We start from the raw sequence: 27,953 nt of genomic DNA on the forward strand, positions 1-27,953 counted from the left end.
TCAAATTTTCATCCTGCTGTGCTAGCTTAAAAGGAATCATTTGGTAGAGGTACAAATACTCCTGCTAGGATGGGTTTGACCAACCTTAGTAACCGTGTCATCAAATTTCCTGTCAGTGATCTTAGCCTCCCAGTATCTGGGAACTGGGTTTCCTATCTGCTTTGGTTCTCTCCTGCTGCAAACAACACACTCCAAAACCTAGGGGCTTAAATAACCATTTCTTTCTCTTTCACCAGTCCCTTGGTTGACTGAGCTCAGCTGGGTGGTTCTCCTGCTCCACATAGTGCCATCTGGGACTGCAGTCATTTGGGGGCCCAAGTGGTCTGAAACAGTTGAGATGGCTCATTCATGTGGCTGGCAGTAAATGCTGGCTGTCCAGTGGGATCTCATTTGGGGCTGTTGACCAGCATACCTCATTTCTCCTTTACATGGCCTCCCCATGTGGCTTGGGCTTCTCATAGCATGGTGACTGGGTTATGAGAGGGACTGTCTCAAGAATGAGCAACGAGGCTTCCCTGGTGGCGCAGTGGTTAAGAATCTGCCTGCCAATGCAGGGGACACGGGTTCGAGCCCTGGTCCGGGAAGATCCCACGTGCTGTGGAGCAACTAAGCCCGTGCACCACAACTACTGAGCCTGCGCTCTAGAGCCCGCGTGCCACAACTACTGAAGTCCGCGCGCCTAGAGCCTGTGCTCTGCAACAAGAGAAGCACTGCAACGAGAAGCCCGCGCACCACAATGGAGAGTAGCCTCCACTCACCGCAACTAGAGAAAGTCCGCACGTGGCAATGAAGACCCAACACAGCCAAAAATAAAAATAATAAATCAATAAATTTATTTAAAAAAAAAAAAAAAGAATGAGCAACCCCAGAAGAAGCATAAGCTGCCAGTCCTCTTAATGACTGGGCTCAGAATTCCCAGAATGTCAGCATAAAGCCAGTTGAAAGGCCAGCCCAGATTCACAGGGAGGGGAAATAAGTTCTACCCTTGATGTAAAGAGTGGCATGTGCATAGCGAGAGAGAAAGAATTACTGGGGCCATCTTTGGAGACTAGCTAGCACACTGTCTATAACTCCTAGGCACCTAGTACCTGCTTCCCCAATATCTGCTGTGAGATCACTGTGATAACTAGATGTTGGAAAATCTTCTAATTATCCATGCAGGCCTACGATACTGACATTTTAGATCTTGGGCTATCCAAAGATAATCATATTCTACTAGTCGTTTCCATGTAAACCAACCTTTTGGATTGAAATTTTCTTTGTAAAGCTCTTAGAATATTTTTTCTGCTTCTGTTCTTATTTTTAGACCCTGAGTGTATTGTTCAGCATCCAGTCTGAAAATAGAACCCAGGCCAGTTACTTTAACAGGGAAAATGTAATATAGGGGTTTAATAAAGCAGGTGTTGGAGGGTTGGAAAAGCCAAAGGGGAACACTGAGGTAACACAAAGACAATAACTGCAAGAAGTAGGTACCAGCCCTGGGGCTGAGGAAACAAAGGAAAGAAGTCAGAGTTGCTGGAGCCTCGAAGCTCAGAGGAAGGGCCCCATGGAGCTGGGACCCAGACCTCTGAGTGGGCAGCTGCTTGGCTGGTGCTGGTGCCTCAGATGTGTGAGAAGACAGCCTCGTGGAGCTGAGGAGAGCATGACGAGAGGCTCCAGGAGTGCTATAAACAACCTAGAAAGTGGAACCAATTGGTGCTGGAAGCCACAGCTACTGATAAAGTGAAGTATAGTCGCCGGCTGATGCTGGACTCAGAAGGAGCAGTCCCTTATCAGTCTCCCCGCTTTGCAGTCTCTCTCCAGTGCCCCTACAGACAGAGCCTAACAGGGACAGCTGGCAAAGCAGAGATGTTTGCAGTGTCCCCGCCCTAGCATCACAAAGAAGAGTTCAGAGTTGAGAAACAATGGCTTAATAACCTGCGCACTGTTTTCCTCTGAGTGGCAGGGGTTTTACTGAGTTATCTTCTTTCAGTGAATGTAGTTGATAATATCACTTATGGGGATTAGTGGGGGGCGGGGGGAGGAGCACAGGAATTGCTAAATCTGTGAGTGAAAATGTACTTTAATCTGCACCCCAGGGACAGTCAGTGACCACTGAAGGGCTCTAATCAATAATCCACCCTCCGGGGTAGCTTTGAAAACATGGCCATGTGAATCTGCACTGGGGCTTTTATATTAACTTAAGGGGTGTTAGAAAGAATTTCTCATTGGTGAAGTGAGTGGTGTTCGGGATATGTGATGGGCTAGAATGACTGCATGAGGCTCCCAGCTCTTGCATGGTGAGGAAATAAGAATCCAGCACACCCAGCAGCCTAACATGTTGGCGCAGCATTCTGTTTGAACTGGTGTCCTGCTTCCTTCAGAAAGGACAGTGGGGCCTGATCTGACTAAAAGACCTGCTCACCTGTCTTCAGAATAGTGCTGAGTCCACGTGGATTAAACCTTTGAGGCCAGGTGCTTGTCGGAATGACTAAGGAACCGACAGTAAGGTCATGGAACTCATAGGAATAGGTTGCCTGTTTGGGGACTGTTGGCTCTAAGTTACTTGTATGTTTGGCAGAATTTGGTCTGTGACGTGCTTTTACAGTAATATCCCGCCTGGTTGTAGGGGAGGAGATCCAGGACTCTCATCTGTCTCTGATCATTAAGTCTTTTCCTATATTAACCCAAAAACCTGGCAATGTCTGAGCAGCCACACTGGCTTAGATTCATTTATAAGAGCTCGAAGAGTGCTGGGGAGAGAACCCCAAGGAGTAGGTCATATTTAGGGGGCTGAGTCAGAACAGCATGGGCAGCAGATCATCCATCCATGGACATTCTCCTTCCAGGGCTTCTCCCCGGAACTTAGGTACTGTGTGTGTTGAGAAGTCATCTCTTCACCCTACAGATGATGATCCTCCCAGAACTGCCCCCTCCCTCCAGCCCTCAGCCCACTCTCCCTCACCGCCACTCCTCACCCAGGCCCAGTCCTTCTGGGCTCCTCTCTCTGGCCACCAGAACAATTCCCACCTCCACTTTGAGGGTTCACTGTCCTGTGGGTGAGTAAATGGGCAGAGTTCCCCAAGGCCATTGTTAGGTAGCTATGCCGAGAGTTTCGCGGTAACTTTTGAAATAATTGGGAGATGAAGGGTCACAACACAAAGGATGGGAGGTATTATACATTTAGCAAGAGGCTAATCATACAGTCTAGAGTTCTCCACATCCCTGCTCCTGCGTATAAAGTGAAGTTTTCAAAGTCTCTTCATAACCATCTCCCACCACCCCCCAACACAAACACGAACACACACGCTCTGCCCAAAGGGATTACTGATCTCATTTGAGAAATAAACAATTCAGTGTTGCCAATCATGCCTAGAACAATCAGGCCACGTTTTTTTTTTTTTTTTTTTTTTTTAAAGAAATTCACGTTCTTTTTTATTTATTTATTTATTTATTTATTTATGACTGTGTTGAGTCTTCGTTTCTGTACGAGGGCTTTCTCTAGTTGCGGCAAGTGGGGACCACTCTTCATTGCGGTGCGCGGGCCTCTCACCATCGCGCAGGCCACGTTTTTAAAGGATCAGGTTTTATGTAAGAAATGCAGAAAATAAAAAAATCAATAAATGCACGAGTCAATACCATGACCTAGGATGATTTGGGCCTTTGGGGGAAATGGGAGCTGTTTGGCACCTTCGGTTGTGATTTCTGTTCTACTGTTTGGCCAGGATGGGAATTTTCCAAGGCATTCATGCAGTTCATTAAATATGTTATTGTGTTGGCTTATGTTTCTCTTTCAATTTAAGAATTCAGCTCTTCAAAAACATTTGCCTGAAATGAGTCCAAGTAGTTTAGGCCTCAGAAGCAAATCCATTTTGACTAATAAAAGACTAATTCTCTAAATAAGCAAGATGGTTTTTCTTAAATGAGACTCTAATTGTGAAATCCTATATCCTTTAATCTAGCAAATTACTAGCAGAGACATTTCTAAGCCTATGTAACTTGGATCAGATTTCTCATCATCAGAAAAAGGAATAATTTCTCTATCATCAGAATTTGAAATGAGCTGCAAGAGCATGGGCCTCAGCTGGCAATTACCTCTCGAAGTAAACAAATCCATATGCTGGGACCCTGGAAGATTTGGGTCTCTTCCATGACTTTTCCCATCCCCGCTATGCACCCTGCTACCCTCCCACACCACACCACGCACCAACCAATCACTTTCAAATCCTTAATCGGCCTTCTTGTCTGCTCTTTATTGGCGACTAGGAATGGCTCCTGTCTTTAATGAAATTTTCTTCCTCAAATTCCAGAGACAAAACATTACTGCTCATATTTTCATGCAGAGCAGCTAGTCAGGGGTGACTGATAGACTCTCCCAACCCTCAAGCCAGACTGCATAAATTGACACACTCTAAAAAGGAAAATTAGCATGTAACATCTGGGTCTCTTCACTCAGAAATGCATCGATTAAAATTAGTCTCCTGGCTATAAACAATAACTTGGAGCAGTGTATCTTATCTCAAAGGCAGATCCTACCACTCCCTCCTGGGGGAGATGCCTTTGTCCTTTGGCATCCAATCAGCCACCAGAGCTGATCATTATTCCAGCTGCATCCTTTGAATTGTTGCAAACATTATCAGCCCAGTTCTGTCTTTTTTATTGTAGCCACAGGGTAAAGTCTCTCTTCAAACTACTAGGGTCACCTGTAGGCTGTCTTGCAGTGTAGTGTGTGGATGACAAAAGCCTAACAAAGGGGAGATTTGTGTAATGAAAATAAACAGCAGAGAGGACTTTGAAAAAGGCAAAGGATATGCACATATTTCATTGCCATGAGTCTTTTGGACATGTCTATATACTAGACTTTTCAAAATAAATTACTTTGAGCAGATCCTCAAACCAAATTGTATTCTTGGTTGGTTGTCCTCACTCATGTATACATTCGTTAAATAAAAACAAAATGAGCACTCCCTGTATGCAAGGCACTAACAATGTTAGGTGCTGGGGAGAGGATGGTGAAATACATCACAGTTTGCAACCTCATGAAGGTCACACATAGCCTATCAGGGAAGACAGTCAATTAAATACGAAAAAACAATGCCTTGCGCTAAAGGCTCTGATAAAATCAAGTGTTGGAGCTTTGGCAATGCAGAGAAAGAGTAACTAATTCAGTCCTACAGGAGGTGGTGACATTTACATTGATGGCTGGGAGAGGCAGATACCCTGTAGTAAGTGGGGTCGGGGTGGGGGGAGACAGAGGTGGGGAAAGGAGAAGGAAGAGTGCAGCAGCACAAGGCAGTAGCATGGATGAGGGCTTGAAAGTGAGAAATAGTATGTCCCATAATTGGACCTGAAAGATGATCAGGAGAATAGAGTGAGAAGAATGCAGTGAAGGAGGTGGAGAGGTTGCAAGAGAAGAAGGTGGAAAATAAGAAAAAATAAGATTGTGAAGGGTTTTGGACTTGACCCTAAGGTCAAAGAAAAGTAGGATTGATTGTTATTCCCAATTCTTCACTCCCTTCATGTTACAGAAGTGATCGTGCCCTCACAATGGGCAGAGTGTACGTCCCTGCCTTTGGGTTTAGCAATGTGACTTGCTTTGACCAAAGGAAAGTTAACAGAGAAGGCCAGAGGAAGCTTGAAGGAACTCACTTGGTTTGACTCCCCCTCATGTGCCCCTGCCATCAGCTATGAGAAGGATATGCTTTGGGTAGCTGCTGCCCCTTCAGCCTGGGCCCTAGGATGACAGACACTTCATGAGCTAGAACTAAACCCAACCAGAAGCCTGAGGTCCTACCCAGCTGAACCCAGCCTTGGTGAGCTGAACTGCCACCAACCCACAGACCCGAGAGCATGAAAATAATATTTCTTTTGGTAAGCCACTGAGATTTGGGATTGTTATATGGCAAAAACTGACTAAAATACAAAACCATGGCAAAATTTTCCAGAGGGGAGTGACATGGTCATCGTTATAATTTAGAACACTCCCTGGCTCCATTATGGAGAACAGACTAAAGGAGAGAGGGCCAGTTGGAAGCGGTGTAGAGACCATTTGGGACATGGTTTTGTTAATCGAGAGAGAAATGATGGTGGCCTTGCCTAGGGTGTCAGTGGGAGGGGACAGAGAGAAGTGCTAATACCTGTTTAGTATTCCTTTAGTGCAGTATTCTTGTTTTGTGGGGCTTTCTCTTTTTAACATAAAACCTATTTTCCTCTAAGACCAAGATAAGCACAATCTCTCTAAGACATTAGAGCTCAACAGCCTGTTTAGCAGTCCAGCTTCATTTGTTCATTCAGGTATTCATTCTACTACCATTTGTTGAATGCCTGCCATGTGAATAATAAGATATGACATCCCTGCCATCCCAGCACCCACAGTTCAGGAAGCAGAGACAGACACGTAAACAAATAATTGCAATAATATGTTGGAAGTACTATAATAAAAGTGAGAATAAAACCTACAGGAACATAGAGGAGAGTACGATTCTTTACTTTATTAATGCTCCTGGAGACATTTATATTCATTCATGTGGGCAGGGGGTTTTGTCTGTTTTATTCACTAATATATCTCAGGTACCTAAAAGAAAATGCCTAGCACCCATAATTAGTAGATGGTTAATAAATATTTGATTTCTGTGCTTAGTTTCCCAAACTTTGGCTCAGGTTCACCCTCTGTCTCTCTCCGGTCTGGACTACCTCAGATAGCATTCCCCGGGGATCCGAGATGATGGTCAATAGTTTTGAGTAACAAAGAGAGTGTAGGAGGAAAACTGAGAAGACATCGCACTGGGCCACCAGGAGGCTGCTATTGACTTTTGAGGGCAGGGTTTTGATAGAGTGCTGGGGTAGGAAACCACACTGCAAGCGCAAGCGTCCTCATCCTGCTTTTTTGGTTTTAAGTTCTCCATCAGTGGGGATTAGCATACTCGCCATATGCACTGTAGACGTGGGAAGGAAGGTACACAGCTAAGAAGGGCTAGAAGGATGGCTACTACCTTAATGGCATTTACCTTAACGAATTCACCCTGGTCTAAGTCTGGCCCTCAGTTGTTACTGTCTATGAGCTTTCTCTCAGAGATCCTGATTCATGCTAACCACAAGGGACTAAATATTATGTACTAATATCCTTCATGATTAATTTTTTTTGAGAAATATGACTATTGTGTGGACTTTTTTTGTTCTTGGCTGTCTGACCAGTATACTTTTTCCTTTAAACAAGCTATATGGGATGTCTATTTAACAGAAGGTGGCTTGAAGTATATGGAATTAGAGCAAAGAAAGAGGGTTTAAATGTTAAAATACAATCAGGTTTTTCTTAACCTGACTTAATTTCATGGTTTGAAGTGTCAGGCATTTTGGGGGGTATTTATTGAGACTCCCAGAACCTAAGGTGTACTAACGAGTACACAGGCTACAGCTGGCCCTAAAGGACTATGGGCTACCCATCCTGAACACTGCTATCCAGAAAGAGCTAGGACTTAGTCAGTTTAGTGCACTTCATTCAGTAGGTTTTAGAGACTGTCTCCCCAGGACAGTGCGTAGAAAAGCACTGCCCATGTCTACCTAGCTCACCCTGTTTTTTTCTACGCTCCATTGCTGGCCACCCTTGTTTCTGATTCACACTTGGGTCTCCATGAAGCCTCTGTAGGGAATTCACTACATCAAGGCCATGGGACCTTCCCACATGGAATGTTTTAATACAGCAGGGTAGAATAGGCAAATACAATTTGTTAAAAAAGAAAAACAAAAAAAAACAGCAAGTGAAGTAGTGCTAAATAAATAAAATTTGGCTGGCTCTTCTTATAAAGCTGGTTGTAGTACTACAGTAATGGCACACTGATTTTAATTGGGGGTGCACCTCCATGACAAGGGATTAGGGAAAATTTCACAAGTATTTGTTTGAACAATCTTTGGTCTTCCAATGAACCACAAAGTAAGAAATCATTCTGTCAGTGGTGTATTCACCTTTACATCTCCCCCAACTAACCCCTAATTAAGCAGTTTCAAGATAAAATTACATGGCACTGAATAAAATGTAAGCACAAGCGTACGTTTTAAGCTTATCACAATAAGCTTTGATTCTTGTCAAAATCAAGGTAAACAATATCACTATAGATCACTCTTCTTTTTTTTAATTTTATTTATTTATTTTTGGCTGTGTTGGGTCTTCGTTTCTGTGCGAGGGCTTTCTCTAGTTGTGGCGAGTGGGGGCCACTCTTCATCGCGGTGCGCGGGCCTTTCACTGTCGCGGCCTCTCTTGTTGCGGAGCACAGGCGCCAGATGCGCAGGCTCAGTAGTTGTGGCTCACGGGCTTAGTTGCTCCGCGGCATGTGGGATCTTCCCAGACCAGGGCTCGAACCCGTGTCCCCTGCATTGGCAGGCAGATTCTCAACCACCGCGCCACCAGGGAAGCCCTAGATCACTCTTCTTGTCAAAAATCAGCCTAACCCAGGCACTTACTGCTCTACAGGTTATTGGAACAGAGTAGCTGTTTTCTTTTCTCCCCCCCCACCCCGCTGCGTTGGGTCTTTGTTGCTGTGCACGGGCTTTCTCTCTAGTTGCGGCAAGCGGGGGCTACTCTTCATTGCGGTGCGCGGGCTTCTCATTGTGGTGGCTTCTCTTGTTACGGAGCACGGGCTCTAGGCGCCTGGGCTTCAGTAGTTGCAGCATACGGGCCCTAGAGCGCGGGCACTTCATTAGTTGTGGCTCGCGGGCTCTAGAGCGCAGGCTCAGTAGTTGTGGCACGCAGGCTTAGTTGCTCCACGGCATGTGGGATCTTCCTGGACCAGGGATCGAACCTGTGTCCCCTGCATTGGCAGGCGGATTCTTAACCACTGTGCCACCAGGGAAGTCCCCAGAGTAGCCATTTTCAATGGATGGTTACATCAGAGTCAACTGGTAGAGTGAGAACAGCAGCTATCTCTTACAACTTTTAACACCCTAACCAGAAAAGGAAGTCCTTTCATATTTGTTTAAATCCCTTGGTTTGTTAGTGTTGCTACTAAAATTGGTACGTGGTTTCCAGTTTGTCGTTTTTCTTTTAAGGTATCTATCTTCTTCAGATATCTGGTTGTTTTGGCCTATGAACGCACATTCCCATAGAGGTACTGGCTACTTGGCCTGGTAATATCTACAGGTAATGACTGAAGGCCAGCCCCTAATCTGGGTCAGCTCCAAAGTTCAAGGGAAGTAGCAAAAAAAAGTACTCCCTATAAGCAAATCCTCAAGGAAGGCACTAAATATATTATGTGCTGGGGACAGGATGGTGAAATAGAGTCAGTCACCTGTTAACTCTCATCTCACCAAACAAATTCTTGGGTTAGAGGTACACCTTTGAACCCACTTGGAGAAGGCAGCCTCCATCAGCTATGAGGGTCTGCAGGGAGTGGGGTGATCACCCAAGGTCAGGCAGTGCACCCTGCCCTCAGCCACTCCGCACCCCAGAAGTGCCTGGGCTCTACTTAAATTACTCCCCTGACCCCACTGCAGCCACAGCTGCATGGCTGTGTGTGTGTCCCTCAGAAGTCCTGCATTTGCTTTTGCCAGGAGCCCTGAAAGTGTCCCAGCCTGGGACCATTTCATATACTAATTTCTCAGTTCGGGGCTGCCAGACCACACAGCTAGTGTAAATACAGAAAGAAAACCACCTGAGGAAAGGTGGTGATTATTAGTTCCCATGGAGAGTCTACATGTGTGGGGCTTTTTTTATACATATATGTGTTTTTTTTTTTCTCCACTCAAAGCTCAGACAAGGGCAGACAAACTTCTTTGTTTTCTGCCTCAGCTGATGGATGGCTTTGCTTTCTACTCCACTGTAGCGTAATCAGGGTCCCAAGTCTGTACAAGGTTTTTAGTTCCAATTCCCCATCTTGTCTGTGCCCAGAGCTTTTTCTCTGTACCCCAAAAGCTGTTAAAACCCAAGCCCAAAGATACGAGTACTTGGTTATGAAGATGGGCGTACTCTCTTCCTCTTCCAGGAAAAATGAAGTGTCAGCAGCCACTCACCATGGGCAACTGTAGGTCTGGCTCTGATGTTGGCCCTTCAGTTTTTCCCTTATTATCCTAACTATGCATGTAAAAGGATGCTTGCCTTATTTTATCTGCCACTTCTAGGTGGATAAAAGGGATAAAAAAGTATAAAAGGAGCAGAAAGGCTTGCAGGTTATCCAAACTACCACATGGCTGAAATGCAGGTGCTGTTGAAGCTGAGGGAGCATGTAAACATGGGCGTGTCCACACTCCATCCTCAGAGTCCCAGCCTTGCATCTGGCCAGGGGCCAGGGTCAGGGGTACTTTGAAGACACACCCCCACACCAAGCAATTCTGGTGTGTGTACCAGCTTAAGAACCACTGGAACACAAAATCGCAAGCTTGGATAATCATATCGTGTGAGGGGACTGTTTATATTTTGCAGGAAAATATGCTTTGCCTATCTTTCAAAAGAAATGAAACATTTATTGGCATCTACAAAGATAAAATGCTTTTGCTACAGAGGATTGCCTTTTGGTGGTTAGTTCTTTTTACAGCCAATTGGATGCAGAAGACCCTGTTGGAATTATGTATCATTATATAGTGGACAATTCCATTTTCTAAAAGGGTAAGAAAAAATAGATGTTTACCTCATGTTTCCTGCTTGAAAACTCCTTGGCCAAAATTTTGCTGGGCTCTGAGAACATTTTAAAACTTTTATATCATTTGCTTTGGCCTGTCAATATGCTGAAAACCAGTATCAGAGATTTTGACCTTTGGCAGTTTTTTAGCTGAATGGATAATAATTCAGCAATTTTAATTGTGTCACTGATAAGATAACTAATTAGATGAAAATTTTCAAGTGCCAAGTACAACTGCTATCTAATTTGCAGTTCTTACCAAAACCCATTAAATCTGAATAGATAAAATGTCCACTGTGAATATTGTACAGAATATTGTACAGAATTTGTACAGAAGGTACAAATTAAATTTTTCAAGTCACCTATCAGAATTATTTTGACACAATTTATGCTTTGTGTAAAAGTAATAAAAACCTAAATTTAAAAATTAGCTTTCTGTAAATTTTATTAGTTATCAAAAAATATTAGAAAATAAATGCAGAATTTTCTTCTCAGTTATTTTGTTGACAATCCTCATTATCATATCTAAGCACTGTGTTCTTGCCCCAAATTGAAGCAATCAGAAATCTATATTCCATATACAATGTGTTTTATATATGGTATCTCATTTATTCCCTGCAAGAACCCCCTGCTCATATTATCCACATTTTACAAATGAGAAATGAATTTGCAAGACCACACAACTGATAGGTAGCAGAGTTGCAGTTTGAACCCAGGCCGTTGAACTCTAGAGCCTATATGCTTAACAACAAAACTGCATGGCTCTTAAATTTAAAAACTAAAAAGCAAAAACACACAAGCAAGAAACCTACTTAAGGAACATTCTAGGATCACAGTGTTTAACATCAAGCTTTGTAGGCTCGATCCCTCCAAATATATCCCAAATCCAATTACGTCTCACTGCCTTCACTGCTTCTCACTGGGACATTGCAGTAAGGGACCTCAGTGGCCCTCATGGCACAGTGTTGGTCTTGGGATCAGGAGTATAGACATCACCTGGAAACTGGTTAGAAATGCAGATTCTCTGCCCTCCAAGTCCCAGACCTGCTGACTCAGAAAGTCTGGGGGTGGGACTGGCGAGCTGTGTTTTAACAAGCCCTCCAGTGGAGTTTGATGCACCCTCAAGTTTAACAACTGGCTTAACAGAATGATGCATTCGTCCAGTCTTCTGACAGCTTTGCCTACTTCAGACAGTCTCTACTGAACGATCCATCTTCTAAGAGAGAGTGTTCTGTCTTTATGGAATAAAGTTTCACCTTCAAGAACACAGTGATCTTCTTGAATTCTTCTCAAATATGTTCTTCCTGCAACAGCTGAACTGGATCTGCACAAATCCAAAACCTCAGGCCTCTGACCCTGATAATTTCCAAGGCTTCATGTACCCAGTCTATGCATAGAATCTTTTATACTGAAGCAGAGTTTAACAACAAAAATAATTTTAAAGGATTTCTGATGTCTGCTTGTGCCCCTCAAAGAACGTTAAAGGTAACTAAGATTAACGGACTGAAAATATCAAGTCCTTGCATGTCAATAATATACAATAAGTCTGGGGAAAAATTTTTTTTAATTTTAAAAATATCAAGTCTAGACAAGGACAGGGAGCAGCCAGAACTCTCTTGCATTGCTGGTGGAAATGTACATTAGTACATCTGCTTTGAAAAACTGTTTGGCAGCAAATACTAAAGATGGAGATATGTCCACTCTAGGATCCAGTAATTCCACACCTAGACATATACCCAACACAAATGAGTGATTACGTCCACCATCACATATATACAAGAATGTTCATAGCATTGTTATTCGTAATAGCCAGACACTAGAAACACCCAAATGTTCATCAAGTATAGTCCAGAGAAATAATTTGTGAAATACTTCACAATGGTAAAAAAATAATAACCTGCTTTGCTACCTACAACAATACTGATCAATCTTACAGATGTAATGTTGAGTGAAAGAAGGCAGACACAAAAGAGTACCTACCATATGATTCCATTCTTATGAAGTTAAGTAAACAGACAAAAACTAATCTATGGTGAGAGAAAGCAGAAGAGTGATTACTTCCGGGGTGGTAGACTGGGAAGGGGATGAGGAAGAGCTGTGGGGTGCTGGTATGTTCTGTATCTTCATCTGGGTGGTGGTTACACAGGTGTAGACATATGTAAAAATTCATCAAGTTCAATCCTTAAGATTTGTGCGCATGACTGTACATGAGTAACATCTCAAAATAAAAGAAAAATGTGAAATCAACAAAGATTATGAAAGTGGATCCAGATCATAACTGACAGCAACAGCCCTAGGGTCAGCTTTCCTCTCCTCCCCGATTCCCTCACACACATACTTGCTACAGTCCCTCTGACTGACCAAATCCCCAAACTCTCTCTGACATCCAGCCCTTAGTTTGTCCTTTATCTCTCCCTTCTTTTAACCTTAACTCCAGGTTTGACTTGGCTTTTTACTAAATCCTTTTCTCTTGTCGATCTCTCAGGACCATCTCTTTCTAAGTCCATCTCGTTCTCCCAATTCCGCATCCTAAAAAATCTCAAATAGGACAGCAAAGACAAAATTCTCTTTACTAGATAGCTACAGGGAGAGAAGTAGAGAATGCTCAGCCAGTGATGTATCTTTTCCTCTCTCACATCCTCAGTTATGAAGTTAATTGAACTTTCCTAGGGCAAAAATACCACTGAGTAATTATTTCTTTTGAATGATAGTGGGCACCAGTACAAACAACTGGCTTCTCACCTAAAAGGCAGTAAAGTTTGGTCTTGCTCTTCTTAGCAATATCTACTAGCCTATACCAGGAATTCCATGCAGCGTGTTTGTGTGTGTTTGTTTGTTTTTTTGTTTTGCTGGAGACTGTAAAAGTAAAATTGGGAATTAGCATGGCTTCTGGAGAATAGTAGAAAAGCCAAGTTGCAGTTTCCTAAAATATGAATATTGGCAGCACATGTCAACTTTGAAAGGAACTGGTCATGGGCACAGAGTACAGGGGTAATCAATAGCACTTCCCTGGTGTAAGTTCCCAATGTTAAATTTATAGTCTTAGACCATTTTTTTCTCAACCTGGGATCTGAGAATATCTGGGGTTTGGCAAATATATTCTCAAAGGTCTGTAGTAACTTATCCCTTTAGAACAGGCCCACAGGAGGTAACCAGGAGCTGGGGGCGGGGGGAAGTAGGAAATTATTATTTAATGGGTTCAGAGTTTCTGTTTCCGATGATGGAAAATTTCTGGAAGTAGACAGTGGTGATGGTTACATACCATTGTGAATGTACTTAATGCCACTGAATTGTACACTTTAAAATGGTTAAAATGGTTATTTTTTTAATAATATTTATTTATTTGGCTGTGCCGGGTCTTAGTTGCAGCACGCGGGATCTTCGTTGTGGCATGTGGGATCTTTAGTTGCAGCATGCGGGATCTTTTTATGTTATGTATATTTTACCACCATTTTTTTAAAAAACTGGTCCATAGGGACTTCCATTTCCAGCAATATAGCATATTAGCCGTCCTGAAAAAAACCTTCCTGGGACAAAAATACATAAAGCATTGGATAAAGTATTGTAAATATTTCATAAATGCGTAGTAGAGGTAGTGGAAAGTAAGGGAAATCCTCAGAGGTTTTTGTTTTCTTTTTTTTAAAGGCAAGATGAAAAAACATGTATCCAGAGAGGTGAGATCTAAAGCTGGTGTCTGCCCTGCTGTCATCTGCTGACCTTAGCTATATGAGTGGGCCTTCAGTAGGGGTAGAAGATAAAGCTCAGAGACTTGGAAACTGGACCCTCGGTGAATGAACTAGAACAGACCAACCACTCCCAGAATGTGACCTTAACGAAACTTGCCTCTCTTGGCCTTGGCTATAGAGGAGAAAAAAAGTCTCCCATGTAGTTTTCTGATTACAAACTGGACTCTAGTAGGTTTGAAGCCCATACGTCTTGGTCATTCCTGTTGCTCCCAGATCAGGCTTCTTTTCTACCACCTTTTTTAAAATTTGAAAAATTATCATAGATCAATTTTTGGGGTAGAACACACCCAATTCATTCACCTGTTCTTCATATGATATATTTTTCAGACCTCTTATCCCCCTAACAGTATCCCTTTGGGTATTTTCTGGCTTGTTCCAGTATCTCCTTAAGGAGATAGTCATAATGGAAAATAGTAACAGATTTAGCTCAACCGACAGACTAGAATGGAACTATTACCACTCATGATTGACGTTTTGGTTATCTACCACTGAATAACAAATTAGCCTAAAACTTAGTGGCTTGAAATGACAACAGTTATCATCTCACTATTTCTGTGGGGCAGGAATTTGGTTGTGGCTTAGCTGTATCCTCTAGCTCAGGGTCTCTCACAAAGTAGCAGTCAAGTTGTCGGCTGGGGCAGCAGTCATCTCAAGGCTCAACCAGGGAAGGATCTGCTTCAAAGCTCACTCTTGTGGTTTTGCATAGGATTTAGTTTCTTGAGGCTGTTGGTCTGGGGGCCTCAGTTCCTTGCTGTCTGTTGGCCGGAGGCCACCCTCAGTTCCTTGCCACGTGGGCCTTTCATCAGAGCAGCTCACAGCATAATAATTTGCTTCATCAGAGTGAGAAAGTGAGGAGAGCCAGAGAGAGAGAGAAAGGAAGACAGAAGTCACAGTCTTTTATAACCTAATCATGGAAGTGACATTCCATCATTTTTGCCATATTCAGTTTGTTAGAAGCATGTCACTAGGTCCAGCCCACACACAAAGGGAGGGGATTACACAAGGCGTGATTACCAAGAGGCAGTGACCATTGGAAGCCATTTCAGAAGCAGCCTACTACAACTGGACATCAACTTCTAATCTGAAACCTAAAATTGTGACCTAAAAGAAGCCTACATTAAGGATTTAGATTTAAGTGACCCCAGGTTAGTGAGGTCCTTAGGTACTTGGAAAAGTAAATGCCAATTATCTCTGGAGAAACTTACCTCAAGCTCAGGTATTAAGTACTTCCACTAGATAGAGTTCCAACAAACATGAGTTTGCAATAAAAAAGAAAAAAATGCAAGTCACCATGAATGACAATTAGCAGAAACAAAGAATCAGATCTGCCAATGCTACAGATACTGCAATTATCAGATACACAGTATATAATAAGCATGTTTAATCTGTACAATTAAAAATATGGCTAAGGAACAAGAGAAAGCAAAAAATAATAAATCAGATTTGAAACAAAAACAAATATAATTTCTAGAAATGAAAAATAAAATAATTGAAATTAGAAAATCAATAGACTGGTCAAAACAGCAGATTAGACACAACTGAATGAAGTAAGAAATAATGAACTGAAAGATAGATTTCAAGGAATTACCAGGACTTCCCTGGCGGTCCAGCGGTTAAGACTCCACACTTCCAATGCATGCAGTTTCTATCCCTGGCTGGGAACTAGGATCCCACATGCTGCGTGGCACAGCCAGAAAAAAAAAAAAAGAAAGAAAGAAAATTACCCAGAATGCAGCAAGGTAAAGACATGGAAAATATTAAAGGAAAATAGACATGGAGGATAGAGAAGCTGTTACATCCAATCAGACTTTCAAAATGAGATGAACAAGGGAGCGAGAACATTCAAAGAGAAGATAGCTGAGAATTTGCCAAGTTTGATGAAGATGACAAATCTTAAAATTCAGGAACCTAAACTGTGCTGGTCTTTCAGCTCCACACCCAGGCTTCTATTCCCTGCAAGGCAGCACTGGGGTTGGGTGTCCACAATGCTTTTCCAGGCTCCTTTAGCAGCTGGCTTCCTCCTGGGTTCCACCAATAAGAAGTGCTGGTATGTGATCAAAAGGTAGGAGGAGGGTAACAGCAGGAGTTCTTCTTTCTCTCTCTCTTTTTTTTTTCTCTTCCTTTTACTCCTTCTGGTCCCAAGCCCTTAGCAACAGCCACCCATCCATCCCCAGTAGCATAGCTGTTCCTGAGGTGGTGGCCACCTGCTCCACCCTCCTAGGTTCTGGTAACATAACCTCCTCCTTTTGGTGCCTTGAACCCTAGGGATGTGCTAGCTATTAATACTTTCTGCTTTCTAATCTCCAGGCTACTTGACCTTTGTTCCTCTTTCAATCTCCCAATACATGTGTAGCCGATTCCCTTATCAAATCCTCTCTGTTTTGAAGTACCTAGCAGGGCTTTTGTTCTCCTGCCTGGACCCTGATTCATATAATGACAAATTCCAAGCAAGTTAGACAAAAGAAATCTACACCTAGACACACCAAAGTCAAACTCAGAACAGTAGAAAGAAGCTAGAAAGAAGACAGATTGCCTAAAAGAAGTGACAGTTGGACTAACAATAGACTTCTCAACAGCAGCAATGGAAGCCAGAAAATAAGTCACATTCTCAAAATGCTGAATGAAAACAACTTTCAGTCTAGAATTATATGCCCTATAGAACTATTATCTACAAATAAGAGGGAAATCAAAATATGTTCAGAGAAGCAGTAAGAGATTAATTTTAGAGCCTGCTGAGTTAAATAACAGGGATGCACTTATGTTTAGTTTATGCCTTGGGATTTGGGATTTAGTTTCCCCTCAACTTTGCCTTTGGAAGTCCAAAATAATAGACTTTATGAGAAGGCTTTAAGAAGAGAATTCCTGGGACTTCCCTGGCAGTGCAGTGGTTAAGACTCAGTGCCTCCAGTGCAGGGGGCGCGGGTTCGATCCCTGGTCAGGGCTGTGCGGTGCGGCCAAAAAAAAAAAGGTAGAGAATTCCTTATAGTTCTATGTCTAGGGAAGCTAAAGTTAAAGAAAAATCTTATTGACAATATCACTACAGACCACAAACCAGCATGCTTTTTCCTTTAAGGACCAGATAGTTAATATTTTAGGCTTTGTGGGCCATTAGGTCTCTGTCACAACTACTCAGCTCTGTTGTTGTGATGCAAAGCTGCCAAAGGTAATGCAAACAAAGGAGCATGGCTGTTTTCCAATAAAACTTTATTTACAAAACAGGCAGAGGGCTGGATTTGATCCCCAGGCCATAATTTGACAATTCCTGCTACAGACTATGAACTATTTTCAGTAGTTGAAGATGATGGATTTTTCATATTTGCTGAAGCTATAAATCCTAGTTGTTAAGTTCCTTCTAGAAAATATGGTATTGAAAAACTTCCTGAATTGTATTCTGCTATGAACAAAAAGGCAATAGTATTAAATGTGCCACTATATCTTGGACATCAGACACTTGGATATGCAAAAACGACTATAAGTCATATTTAAGTCTAACAGTATTGTAGATTAATAATGAATTCAACTCTGATTCTGTTCAATTGTTGAGAGATTGTTGAGGCCTCCCTCACACAGCTATCAACATAATGCATTCTGACTGAAGAACTACTTATAGGATGGAAAATCAGTTTCAAAATGTGTCAATTGTTCTGGATAATAGAACAAACATGGTAAAGGGTAAGAGTGATTTAGGAATCATAAGCATACAGTGTTTTGTTCATATAACCTTCAGTACTGTAATCCGAAAGCAATTATAACTGTCTATAAGCAGAAAGATAGTGGGCCACTGCCTCATACTTCAGTCAAAGACAAGAATACATGATGTACAAAGGTTTTTGGTTTTTTTTTTCCTATGTAGAAGAGTTTATTGAACATTATTCCTGCATCACACTTATTGAAAGAAAAACTTAATTTTCCCTGAAGGCACCCTGTCATTTCACATGATCTATACCCTAAAGTTTTTTGTATTAAAAATACAGGTTAAATATGATATTAGTAAACCGCAGCATATGAAAGTTCATGCTGAGCAAAAACAAGTCCAAAAAATAAGCTACCGTATATCAGTAGAATAGTTCCTACAGTATTTGTTTCCTATGTAAATCATATTTGAATGCAATTTTCAGAACCATATTTAAATATATTTTGCAATTTGTTAACTGTAGGCATCCACATTTTTCTTCCACCACATAATCTGTTCCTTTGATTAAGCTGGCAACATTTGCTAGGATCCACAAAATGCAGCAAGTTCACAGATATTTCTCAAGATTTGAGAAATCTGGTCCACCTTTAGTGTAGTTTCCTGAGATTTCTGCTCCGCTGAAGTCAAAACCAGGATTTTCTTTCTGGAAGTTTTCTCTGCATTTGGTCTTGCACCCAAGGATCAGCTGCATACTCAGATTTCAGAATAGAAGTCCAACAATTTGCTGCATCTCTCTTTATAAGAACAATACGGACCATTTTTCTACCCTCCACAGTCCACGTTCCCTCATCAGCTATTGTAGAATCAAAGAGTTTGCCCTTGAGGATCTCGTGGCCACCCACAGCCAGCGCCACATGCCGGCTCTGCGGGCCGCACTGGATATCCTGGGCGCGAGTGCCTGGCGGCACCTGAACTTCAATGAACACCTCCTCCAAGATCTGGTACCACTGGCCCCACGGTGTTCTGCATGGAACCACCCCACTGCGCTCCTCAAACGGGGCTGACATACTCCGGTCGCCTCCTGGCCCCGGTGGCCATCCAAAGGTTTTTGAATCGCCTTGTCATACATTTAACAAGATGTTTAAACAAGATGGAATAGCAGCTACTACGTGTTTAAAAGCCATCTAGAGCAAAACTAAACATGCTTTTTAGATGAAAACAATATATCTTAACTTATTAAAACTGCTTGCAGAGAAAAATACTTTGCTTTCTGGAACCTGAGGAAGAAGTAATCAAACTGATGATTTCACAGTACAAGTATTTCTTACATGACAGTGGCTGAAAAGATTCTCTTACCATTCTCCTCCAGGAAGATGCTGAGACTGGTGTACATGAAATGAAACTGAAATATAAATGGAAAAACCCAGATGACTGGTTTCTTGAAAGCCAATTGTACTGCTCCTTTGCCACAGTTTTAGAACCAAGGTTTAAGGACAAATTTTATTCACGTTGACTGTGTAAAGCAGCAATTGCAGGCAAATATTGTGTGTGTGTGTATGTGTGTATATATATATATATTTGGAGTAAAAAATATAAGCGCGGATAATACTTTCAGAAAAGATTCAAAAAATATTTTCTTCACCTGGGACTAGAAGCTTGCGTCTGTGGGGCTGCTTCAACCAAACTGCACCATCATCAGCAACCACACCAAGCTGAGGATATAAAATAGAGATGAGGGACTTCCCCGGCCGTCCAGTGGTTAAGACTCAGCATTTCCACTGCAGAGGGTGCAGGTTCGATCCCTGGTTGGGGAACTAAGATCCCACATGCTGCACAGCGCGGCCAAAAAAAAAAAAAACAGACATGAGCCTTTATCTTAGTCAGTTCCTATTAAAGAGAAAGGAAAGCTTAATAATTTTGTGGCGGCATCAATACTAGCAGTATCCCATAATGGCAGCACTAACCAAACATTTTCTGTTACACTGCCCTCCATAGATGAAAGAGAGCATCTATTTATGTGGTAGATGGCACTACTGTTTACTTCCAGGTATATTCTTCTCTACTTCTAGGTATACAGAGGATTACACTCGTTCTGCCCTTTAAGTTAGGAACAGCTATTTGACTAGTTTTGGCTCATGAAGCTGGAGTGGAAGGAACATGTGCATGTCTGGGCCATAGCATTTCGCAACCAGTGGTAAACACTCTAGTCCTCTCTTTCTCTGCTGCATTAAATCCTGAGCCTCGCTTTGAGAACTGGGCATGATAAAATGGAGTCTCCATCATTCTACCAACCCCTGTTGGATATGCAGCACAAACAAAAAATAAATCTTTGTCATTTTAAGCCAGTGGGATTTTAGGTCTTGTTTCCTAAGCATAACCTAGCTTATCCTGACTGGTGTAAGTTAGTGTCATAAACATAGAGTATAATGACCCCAGAAGCAAACTATCAGCTTACATTGATGAGAAATAAACACTCCTGAAGGGGATGTCAAACTCTAAAAATCTGAATACTTACATTTTACAACAAAATTATAATATTTTAAAATTAATATTATCTAATTTTTATATTTCATGTTGATTCTGGTATCTCAGAAGTTTATTATATAATAGTGATATTCTGCTTCAGCCAAATACTGATTTTTAACATGTAGCTGGTTTTTGTTTGTTTGTTTTCAGCCACGCCATGTGGCATGTGGGATCTTAGTTCCCTAACCAGGGATTGAACCCGTGCCCCCTGCAGTGGAAGCATGGAGTCTTAACCACTGGACAGCCAGGGAAGTCCCTAACATGTAGTAGCTGTTTTGCATTCAGCCAAGATGTATTTTTGGTGCCCCTCTAAAAAAAATATACTGAATAGGCTTCCCTGGTGGCGCAGTGGTTGGGAATCTGCCTGCCAGTGCAGGGGACACGGGTTCGAGCCCTGGTCTGGGAAGATCCCACATGCTGCAGAGCAGCTGGGCCCGTGAGCCACAATTACTGAGCCTGCGCGTCTGGAGCCTGTGCTCCGCAACAAGAGAGGCCGCGATAATGAGAGGCCCGCGCACCGCGATGAAGAGCGGCCCCCACTTGCCGCAACTAGAGAAAGCCCTCGCACAGAAACGAAGACCCAACACAGCCATAAATAAATAAATAAAAATTAAAAATATATATATATATATATATACTAAATAAAAATGATATGAATAAAAGCCTGGCTGTGCGTCCTTCAAGATAATTACTTGACAGAAACCTGAAACTATTTGTAAATTAGGTCACATTTCTTCTAAGGAAGAATACCTTGATCTTATGGAATACAGGTGTTTTTTGCTGCCACCTTGCATCCTCTGTCTTGTCTCTTCTGCTGCCACCAGCTGGCTTCCACTACTGATAAATTCCAGAAACCAGCAGGATTCTATTCAGTGTTTTGTTTTGACTGCTGGGTCCCTGATGAGAACACCAAGTCAGTTGAACAAGTAAAATTTTAGGTTGGGAACAGAAAAACACAATCAACTCATTTCCTACATATTTTGGGTAATCAGCCACACAGTAACTGGTTTTTGTCCCAGCAAGTGGTCCAGACAAGGCTTCAGGCTAACAAAAGAGAAGACATTTTAATTCTTAAGTAAATTTTCTCATCCTAGGAAAGAACAGTGTTAAAAACTACAGTCATTATACAAGAGCAAACAAAGGTCAGTTCAAATACAATAGTGTACCAATAGTCTTAGTGTAGTTTTAAGCTTTAATAACTTCAGAAGTACAAACTCTATGAACTTACACAAAACATCACTTGAAAAATAAAATTATTTAAATTTATTTCATGCTTCTTTGGTCTCGGGAATTTTTGAATAATAAATGTAATTCAATTTTTTGTTTCAGTCAACGTTTGCCATCCTCAGTTAGGGGGACTTAAAAATTTGAAATTTAAAATTACTCAAAATTCACCAAATTAAATAGTGTAAAAGAAATTTAAATAAATTTTCAAGTGATGCTTTTTGCAAGTTTTCGGCATTTATACTTCTGAAAGTATTAAAACTGCACTAAGACTTTCGGGATACCTGTACATGGAAAACTGTGGAGTCACAGGGTGCTTGAATATAAACTTTTATAGTTATACCTAGCTTTGTCCAAAATAAATTGAAACATTTTAAAACAACACACATACACACATATAGGCAAGAAGATGTAAAACTGAGTCATAAGGTTTCTTGAAGCTAGGGAGATATGGTGCTAAATTATTAAAACTTTAGGAAAAGTATGGGAGAGTGAGGCAAATGAGTAACAGTATCTGTCATACAGGTTCCTAGTATGACACTATATTTTTACTTTGGAGAAAGCTGAGGGTGCATTTTTATTTGGGATACTTGTTCTTAAGCTAGTATTATGTTCTCAATATTTCGGTATTAGTATTACTATTGCTAATGATGATTTTCCAGAAAAGTAAAAACAACTTTTAAAGACTTGGACCTTAAGAGAATGCAAAAAACAAAGAAACAACAAACAAACAAACAAAACTCCATAAATACTAGTTTTCCTTCCGTGGTTCTCACTCTTGGCTGCACAATGGAATGACCTGAGTTTAAAAAATACTGATGCTTGGATCTCATTCTGAAATTCTGATTCAAGTGGTCTAAGCTACAGAACGGGCATCAGGAATTTTTAAAGCCCCCTGGTGATCCTAATGTTACAGCCAAGGTTGAGAACCACTGCTCCAGGTCAATATAATCAGGTGAACGTCAACAAAAAAATATGTACAGATGTTCAGAACTTTTTTTTTTAATGTAGCACCAATCTCAAATTTTATAATGGAAGAGGTTGAGAAAAGAACCTAAAGCTCAAAAAAATCATGTTGAACGAAATAAGCCGGACACAAAAGAGTACTTATTGTATGATTCTATTTACACAAAGATTTAAAAATTAGAAAAGGGTTGATGGGAGGGCGAGGAGAGGATTAACCGGGAAGCGAGCGAAGAAAATTTCTGAGATGGAAATGTTCTCTATTTTTATTAGGGTACACAGATATATAGTTATCAAAACTCATCGAAATAGTTGAGATCCGTATTGTGTTTTCGCTATATGTAAATTACGCTTCAATTAAAAGAACGAATAAACATAATTAACTTAAATCTGGATACCTATGACAGAGTCTGAGCGGCGGAGACGATTATTATTTGGGATTACCCAAACCCCCACTAGATTAAAAGGAACCGCAAACCCCAGACCAGAACCGGAGAATGGAGAGCAGACAGCAGGGAGGGCCAAAGCCTAAGAAATCGCTAGAGGGCTGGCAGCCGCAGTCTACTTGATACCTAGACAGCGGCGCCCGAGTGCCCCGCGAAAATAAGCCCCCACGCCCTTTTCCGGTGCGCACACTGCCGTTCGTGCGACCCACCAGAAGGATCCGGAAGGAAACGACGCCACCACGAAAAAGGAGCCGGTGGCAGCTGGGTTCCTGCGCAGATGCTGGGGCTGTAGGCGCCGCGCGGCCGGCTGGTTGCGGCTCGCAGGGAGGACGCCGGCGCTCGCCTTCCCTCCGCTGCCCCCGCCGCTGCCATGATTCCGGTATCGCTGGTGGTGGTGGTGGTGGGCGGCTGGACTGCCGTCTACCTGACCGACTTGGTGTTGAAGGTGAGGGCCTCGGGCCTAAGGCCCAAGCCCGCGGTGCCAGGGCCGGGGCGCAAGGCCCTAGGCCTTTTCTCTTCCCCTGCCTTGTGCCTCCCGGGCTGAAAGCCGTGCGACCGGAACCCACGTGCGGCCTTCCGCGTGGCGCCCGGTCCCATGGAGTAAATAAAGCACGGCTGGCCGCGGGAGGGGTGTGGCGGCCTGCGCAGCTGCTGCAGTCTCATTGCGGGGCTCTGCAGGCCCCGCAGCCTTCGGGTCCTGCCCGGGAGGCGCCGGTAGTGGGTTCGGGAGGGCCGGGGCCCTGCCAAACCCCGCGGCATTGCACCTGGAAGGAAATAAAATATCCTCCTGGGAAAGACACTGTTTGCCCTCATTGTCTTTAAGGCCACGACCCTCCAGAGACTGGTATTGGAATGAATCTAAATCAAGTTGTGATTTACATCAGTGGTCTCAAACTTTAAAGTGCTTATGACCATCTGGGGTTCCGGTTAAAATGCACATTCTGATTCAGCAGGTCTGGGGCGGGGGCCTAAGATTCTGCATTTCTAACCAGTTCCTAAGTGCTACCAATGCTGCCAATCTACAGACCATACTTCAAAGTAGCAAGGCTTTAGATAACTAGTTTCTGACTACTCGAATTCTCATTCGTATCTTAGACGCCGTTTCTTCACACTAACCCCCCCTTAATACTCCCACCCCCGCCCCACACACACCCTGGGTGCACGGCCCATTTTTATTTGGGTAGCAGATATTATGGACAGTTGTCTGACCACATGCTTCAGGCAGCCTTTCGGAATTGCATATTGGGGGTGGGAGTATTGTATGCGTGGAAAAAAATCATGTCAATTCTCAAATATTTAATGAAAATTCCAATTATGACTAGTCAAACCTTCATGTTATGAATACTGTTTTAAATAGAATACTGTAGTTTAGTATTGTGTGGTTTAGGCTTAACAGCAAAATGATACTTTTGTTGCTTTGTTGCATTCAAACTTGCAAAGTGAGATTATACAGTTGAATCCTTAGAGCAAGGGCTGCGCTCTGCCACTTCCTATCCATTGAGAGCTTGGGCAAATTACTCTCTGTTCCTCCATTACTTCATCTTTAAAATAGGCATAATAATTGTAAAGCTCTCCTGAGATTATAGGGAGGATTTCATTAATTCATCCACATAGAGCCTTGCTACTCAACCTGAGATTCAAGGACCAGCAGCACTTGGCATTATCTGGGAGCCTGTCAGAAATGTAGAATCTCAGGCCTCATTCCTGACCCACAGAATCCGAATCTGCATCCTCATAAGATCCCCAAGTGCTTTCTCTGCACATACTTGGCACAGTGCTTAGCATGTCATGAGCAGTACAGGCCACTGCTTGTTTAAACAGTGATTTTGTTGTTTGGAAAAAACAAAGCCACATGATTTCTTCATGTTGCATGTGTGACAAAAATCCAAAATAAAAAGAATTTTTCAAACCTCTATAGTCTCTGGTCCAGTGTGTGAGGTGATCAGGATGTCACTTTAATTTCAGTAACAGCTGCTAACTCGCTAAGAGAGCACTATTCCTTGAGCGAAAGACCGAACTCTCATTCAGAGTATCTGCTTGGGGAATGGAGAGACCTCAGGTTTTAAGGAGCCTGCACCTTCAGCTTCTCTGCTTCTAACTTGGTCTGCTGTTCCACCCTTGGTTTGTCTAGGATTTCCTCAGTAGACACCTGGAGGGGTGTGTCACTCTCCTTTTCCAAGTCCTAGAAGACAAGCAGGTTTAGTAACTTCACCTGAAGATTGAGAGCAGAGAGCTTTGTGGATCCAAAGGCAAACAGATACCTATATTCAGACTCAGGTCATTTTATGACTGTGATAGGGCTGAAATATCCTTCTAGATAAGTTTCTCAAATGGATGGGCATCTATATGACAAAATACTTAACCATACTTACTGTAAGAGGTAAGAGGTCAGTGGCAGTGCATGTAAAACAGCCTTATGTTATCCAAAATCTTACATTACTCAAGGACTTCGAACTTCCCTAAAGATAAAACTCTTTGTTAGGCTGCGTATAAGCAGCTGTCTCCCCAACAGTGAAGAATGTAAGAAGTTACTGAGACGAAGGTGGCTTTAGATAAGTTTTGTACTTTTTCATGGTCAAATTCAGCCTAATTTCTTAGGGTTGTTGCTCAGAAGAGGATAGAAAGCACCAATTCCAACTAACCTGTCCCCTCTGTTGGATTGGCTGGGGATCTTTTTTAATTACAACAAAAGACCTCTTTCTCTGGTAACAAGGCTTCTAGACCTGTGCTGTCCAGTATGGTAGCCACTAACTACATGTGGCCATCTAGCATTTGAAATGGGGCTAGTCCGAATAGAGATGTGCTATAAGTGTAAAGCTGACACTGAATTTCAAAGACTTAATGCGTAAGTAAGTAAATAAATAGAATGTGAAGTGTTTCAATATATTAATTATATTTTGAATGTTAATATCTTGATATTTTGAGTTAAAAATACATTTAAATTAACCTCTGTTTCTGTTTGCCTTTTAAAATTCGGCTACTAGAAAATTAAAAATTACATATGTGGCTTGCACTTGTAGCTCACATTGTATGTCTATTGGACAACGCTGTTCTAAGCAAAGGTCAGCAAACTTTTTTGCCCGTGGGCCATAGTTTGCCAGACCCTGACTTCAGCAGATCAGCTAGTCCAAGACTCTTACTTTAATATCCTGAAGAATAAACATAAAGTTTTAAAATTATAAACATTTGATTAGCCAGTATCTTGCGTTCCTGTAGAAAACACTTTTATTTTCTTAAACCTTATAAATTATTCTTCAAAATTCAGTGATGTGGAACTTTTCTTTCTCTCTTAGTCATCTGTGTATTTTAAACATTCTTATGAAGACTGGCTGGAAAACAACGGATTGAGCATCTCCCCTTTTCACATAAGATGGCAGACTGCTGTTTTCAATCGTGCCTTTTACAGTTGGGGACGGCGGAAAGCAAGGATGCTTTACCAGTGGTATTCTTTATTTTCTCTTTTTGGTTTAAATTAGTCATTGTGATCATGAGAAATACTTGTTAAGTGAACTGTTTCCATCATTTTCAATTTATTGAGTTTTAAAATGTTGACAATGTAAAAACTTTCTGGCTTTATATAAATTCATGGGATTGCATCATTGTGCTTTTGCATACATTCAAAATCAAGGTTCTATGTCTTGATCTGAGTGGTGGATACATCGGTACACATATGTGAAAATTCAATGAGCTGTATGCTTAAGACTTAGGCACTTTGTGTAAGTTATACACCAATAGAAAGGCAAAAAGCATATGGAGCATTTTCCACCAGGAAAATAATCCTGGAGAATTCTCTCCCCCATCATGACAGATAGAAACAAGGGTCCTGGGAGTCATAGGGCTCCCAAAAGTCTGCAGGCTTTCCTCTATAATTCTTCTGTGATACCCATCCAGGGCAAGGATATTTAAAATACTTATCATCCAGTAAGGCATACACACAAACCAATCAGGAAAATGGCCAGCCAGGTTACAGCAGCAGGGTCCTGGAGCCCTCTGGCTATGCCAGGCATATCCCTTTAATTTAAAATATTTTTAAAATCATGGTTTATAGTGTTTATAGTGTTTACAATGATCTCTGGGACACCCTAGAGACTGACAGTTTCTGTACTTGACAGAATTTCTAGTATGGCAGTAGGGGGCCTTTGTCGAAATTCCTTTTTGTTAAAAATTTAGCTCCAACTAGAGTAGAGCTAAATATAAACAATCAGGTCATCAAAAAGCAGAAAATGCAACAGCAAATCAAAGCAAACAAAACAGAAACAATAAAGATAAGAGCAGAAATCAGTGAAATAGAAAGTATACAGTAGAGAAAATCAGCAAAGCCAAAAGTTGGTACTTTGAAAAGATTAATAAAATTAGTAAACTCCTACCATGACTGATCAAGAAAAAAAGCAAACAAAATAACTAAAAATCAGAATTGAAAGGAGAAACATTACTATAGATTCTGAGACTTGTTTTATTTTACTTTTATTTATTTATTTATTTATTGGCCACACCATGCGGCTTCTGGGATTTTAGTTCCCCAACCAGGGATTGAACCCAAGCCCTTGTCAATGAGAGAATGGAGTGAGACTCATTTTGAAAAATGAAACTATTGTGAACAGTTATATACCTATAAATTTGACTATTTAGATGAAATGGACAAGTGCCTTGAAAAACACAACTTATCAGAAAGTTAGAAAATGTAATAGATTATCCCCAACTATAGAGGAGTGATTTCTAATTATTAAAAGAGTAGAAGAAAGAAACTTAAGTTTCACCATGTTAATATTTAAGCTCATTACAAAATTCAAGTAAAATAAAATGCAAACAAAAGAATTGGTAGATGAAA

At 41.7% G+C, this 27,953-nt stretch overlaps 1 protein-coding gene and 1 pseudogene across 2 annotated transcripts in view; one reads left to right on the plus strand and one right to left on the minus strand.

The window, feature by feature from the left end:
- Positions 1 to 18,371: 18,371 nt before the first annotated feature.
- Positions 18,372 to 19,033, minus strand: LOC103019555 (nudC domain-containing protein 2-like; annotated as a pseudogene).
- Positions 19,034 to 23,344: 4,311 nt separating this feature from the next.
- Positions 23,345 to 27,953, plus strand: part of MBTPS2 (membrane bound transcription factor peptidase, site 2) — a 40,999-nt gene continuing 36,390 nt past the window's right edge. For both annotated transcript variants that reach the window (XM_057538168.1, XM_057538167.1), the window contains exons 1-2: positions 23,345 to 23,570; positions 26,419 to 26,567. In XM_057538168.1, the coding sequence (XP_057394151.1) occupies positions 23,496 to 23,570; positions 26,419 to 26,567 (224 nt within the window). In that variant the 5' untranslated portion in view covers positions 23,345 to 23,495. The remainder of the gene's footprint in view (positions 23,571 to 26,418; positions 26,568 to 27,953) is intronic.

The sequence above is a fragment of the Balaenoptera acutorostrata genome, chromosome X (genome assembly GCF_949987535.1).
Source record: "Balaenoptera acutorostrata chromosome X, mBalAcu1.1, whole genome shotgun sequence".
In the NCBI taxonomy this organism is placed as follows: domain Eukaryota; kingdom Metazoa; phylum Chordata; class Mammalia; order Artiodactyla; family Balaenopteridae; genus Balaenoptera; species Balaenoptera acutorostrata.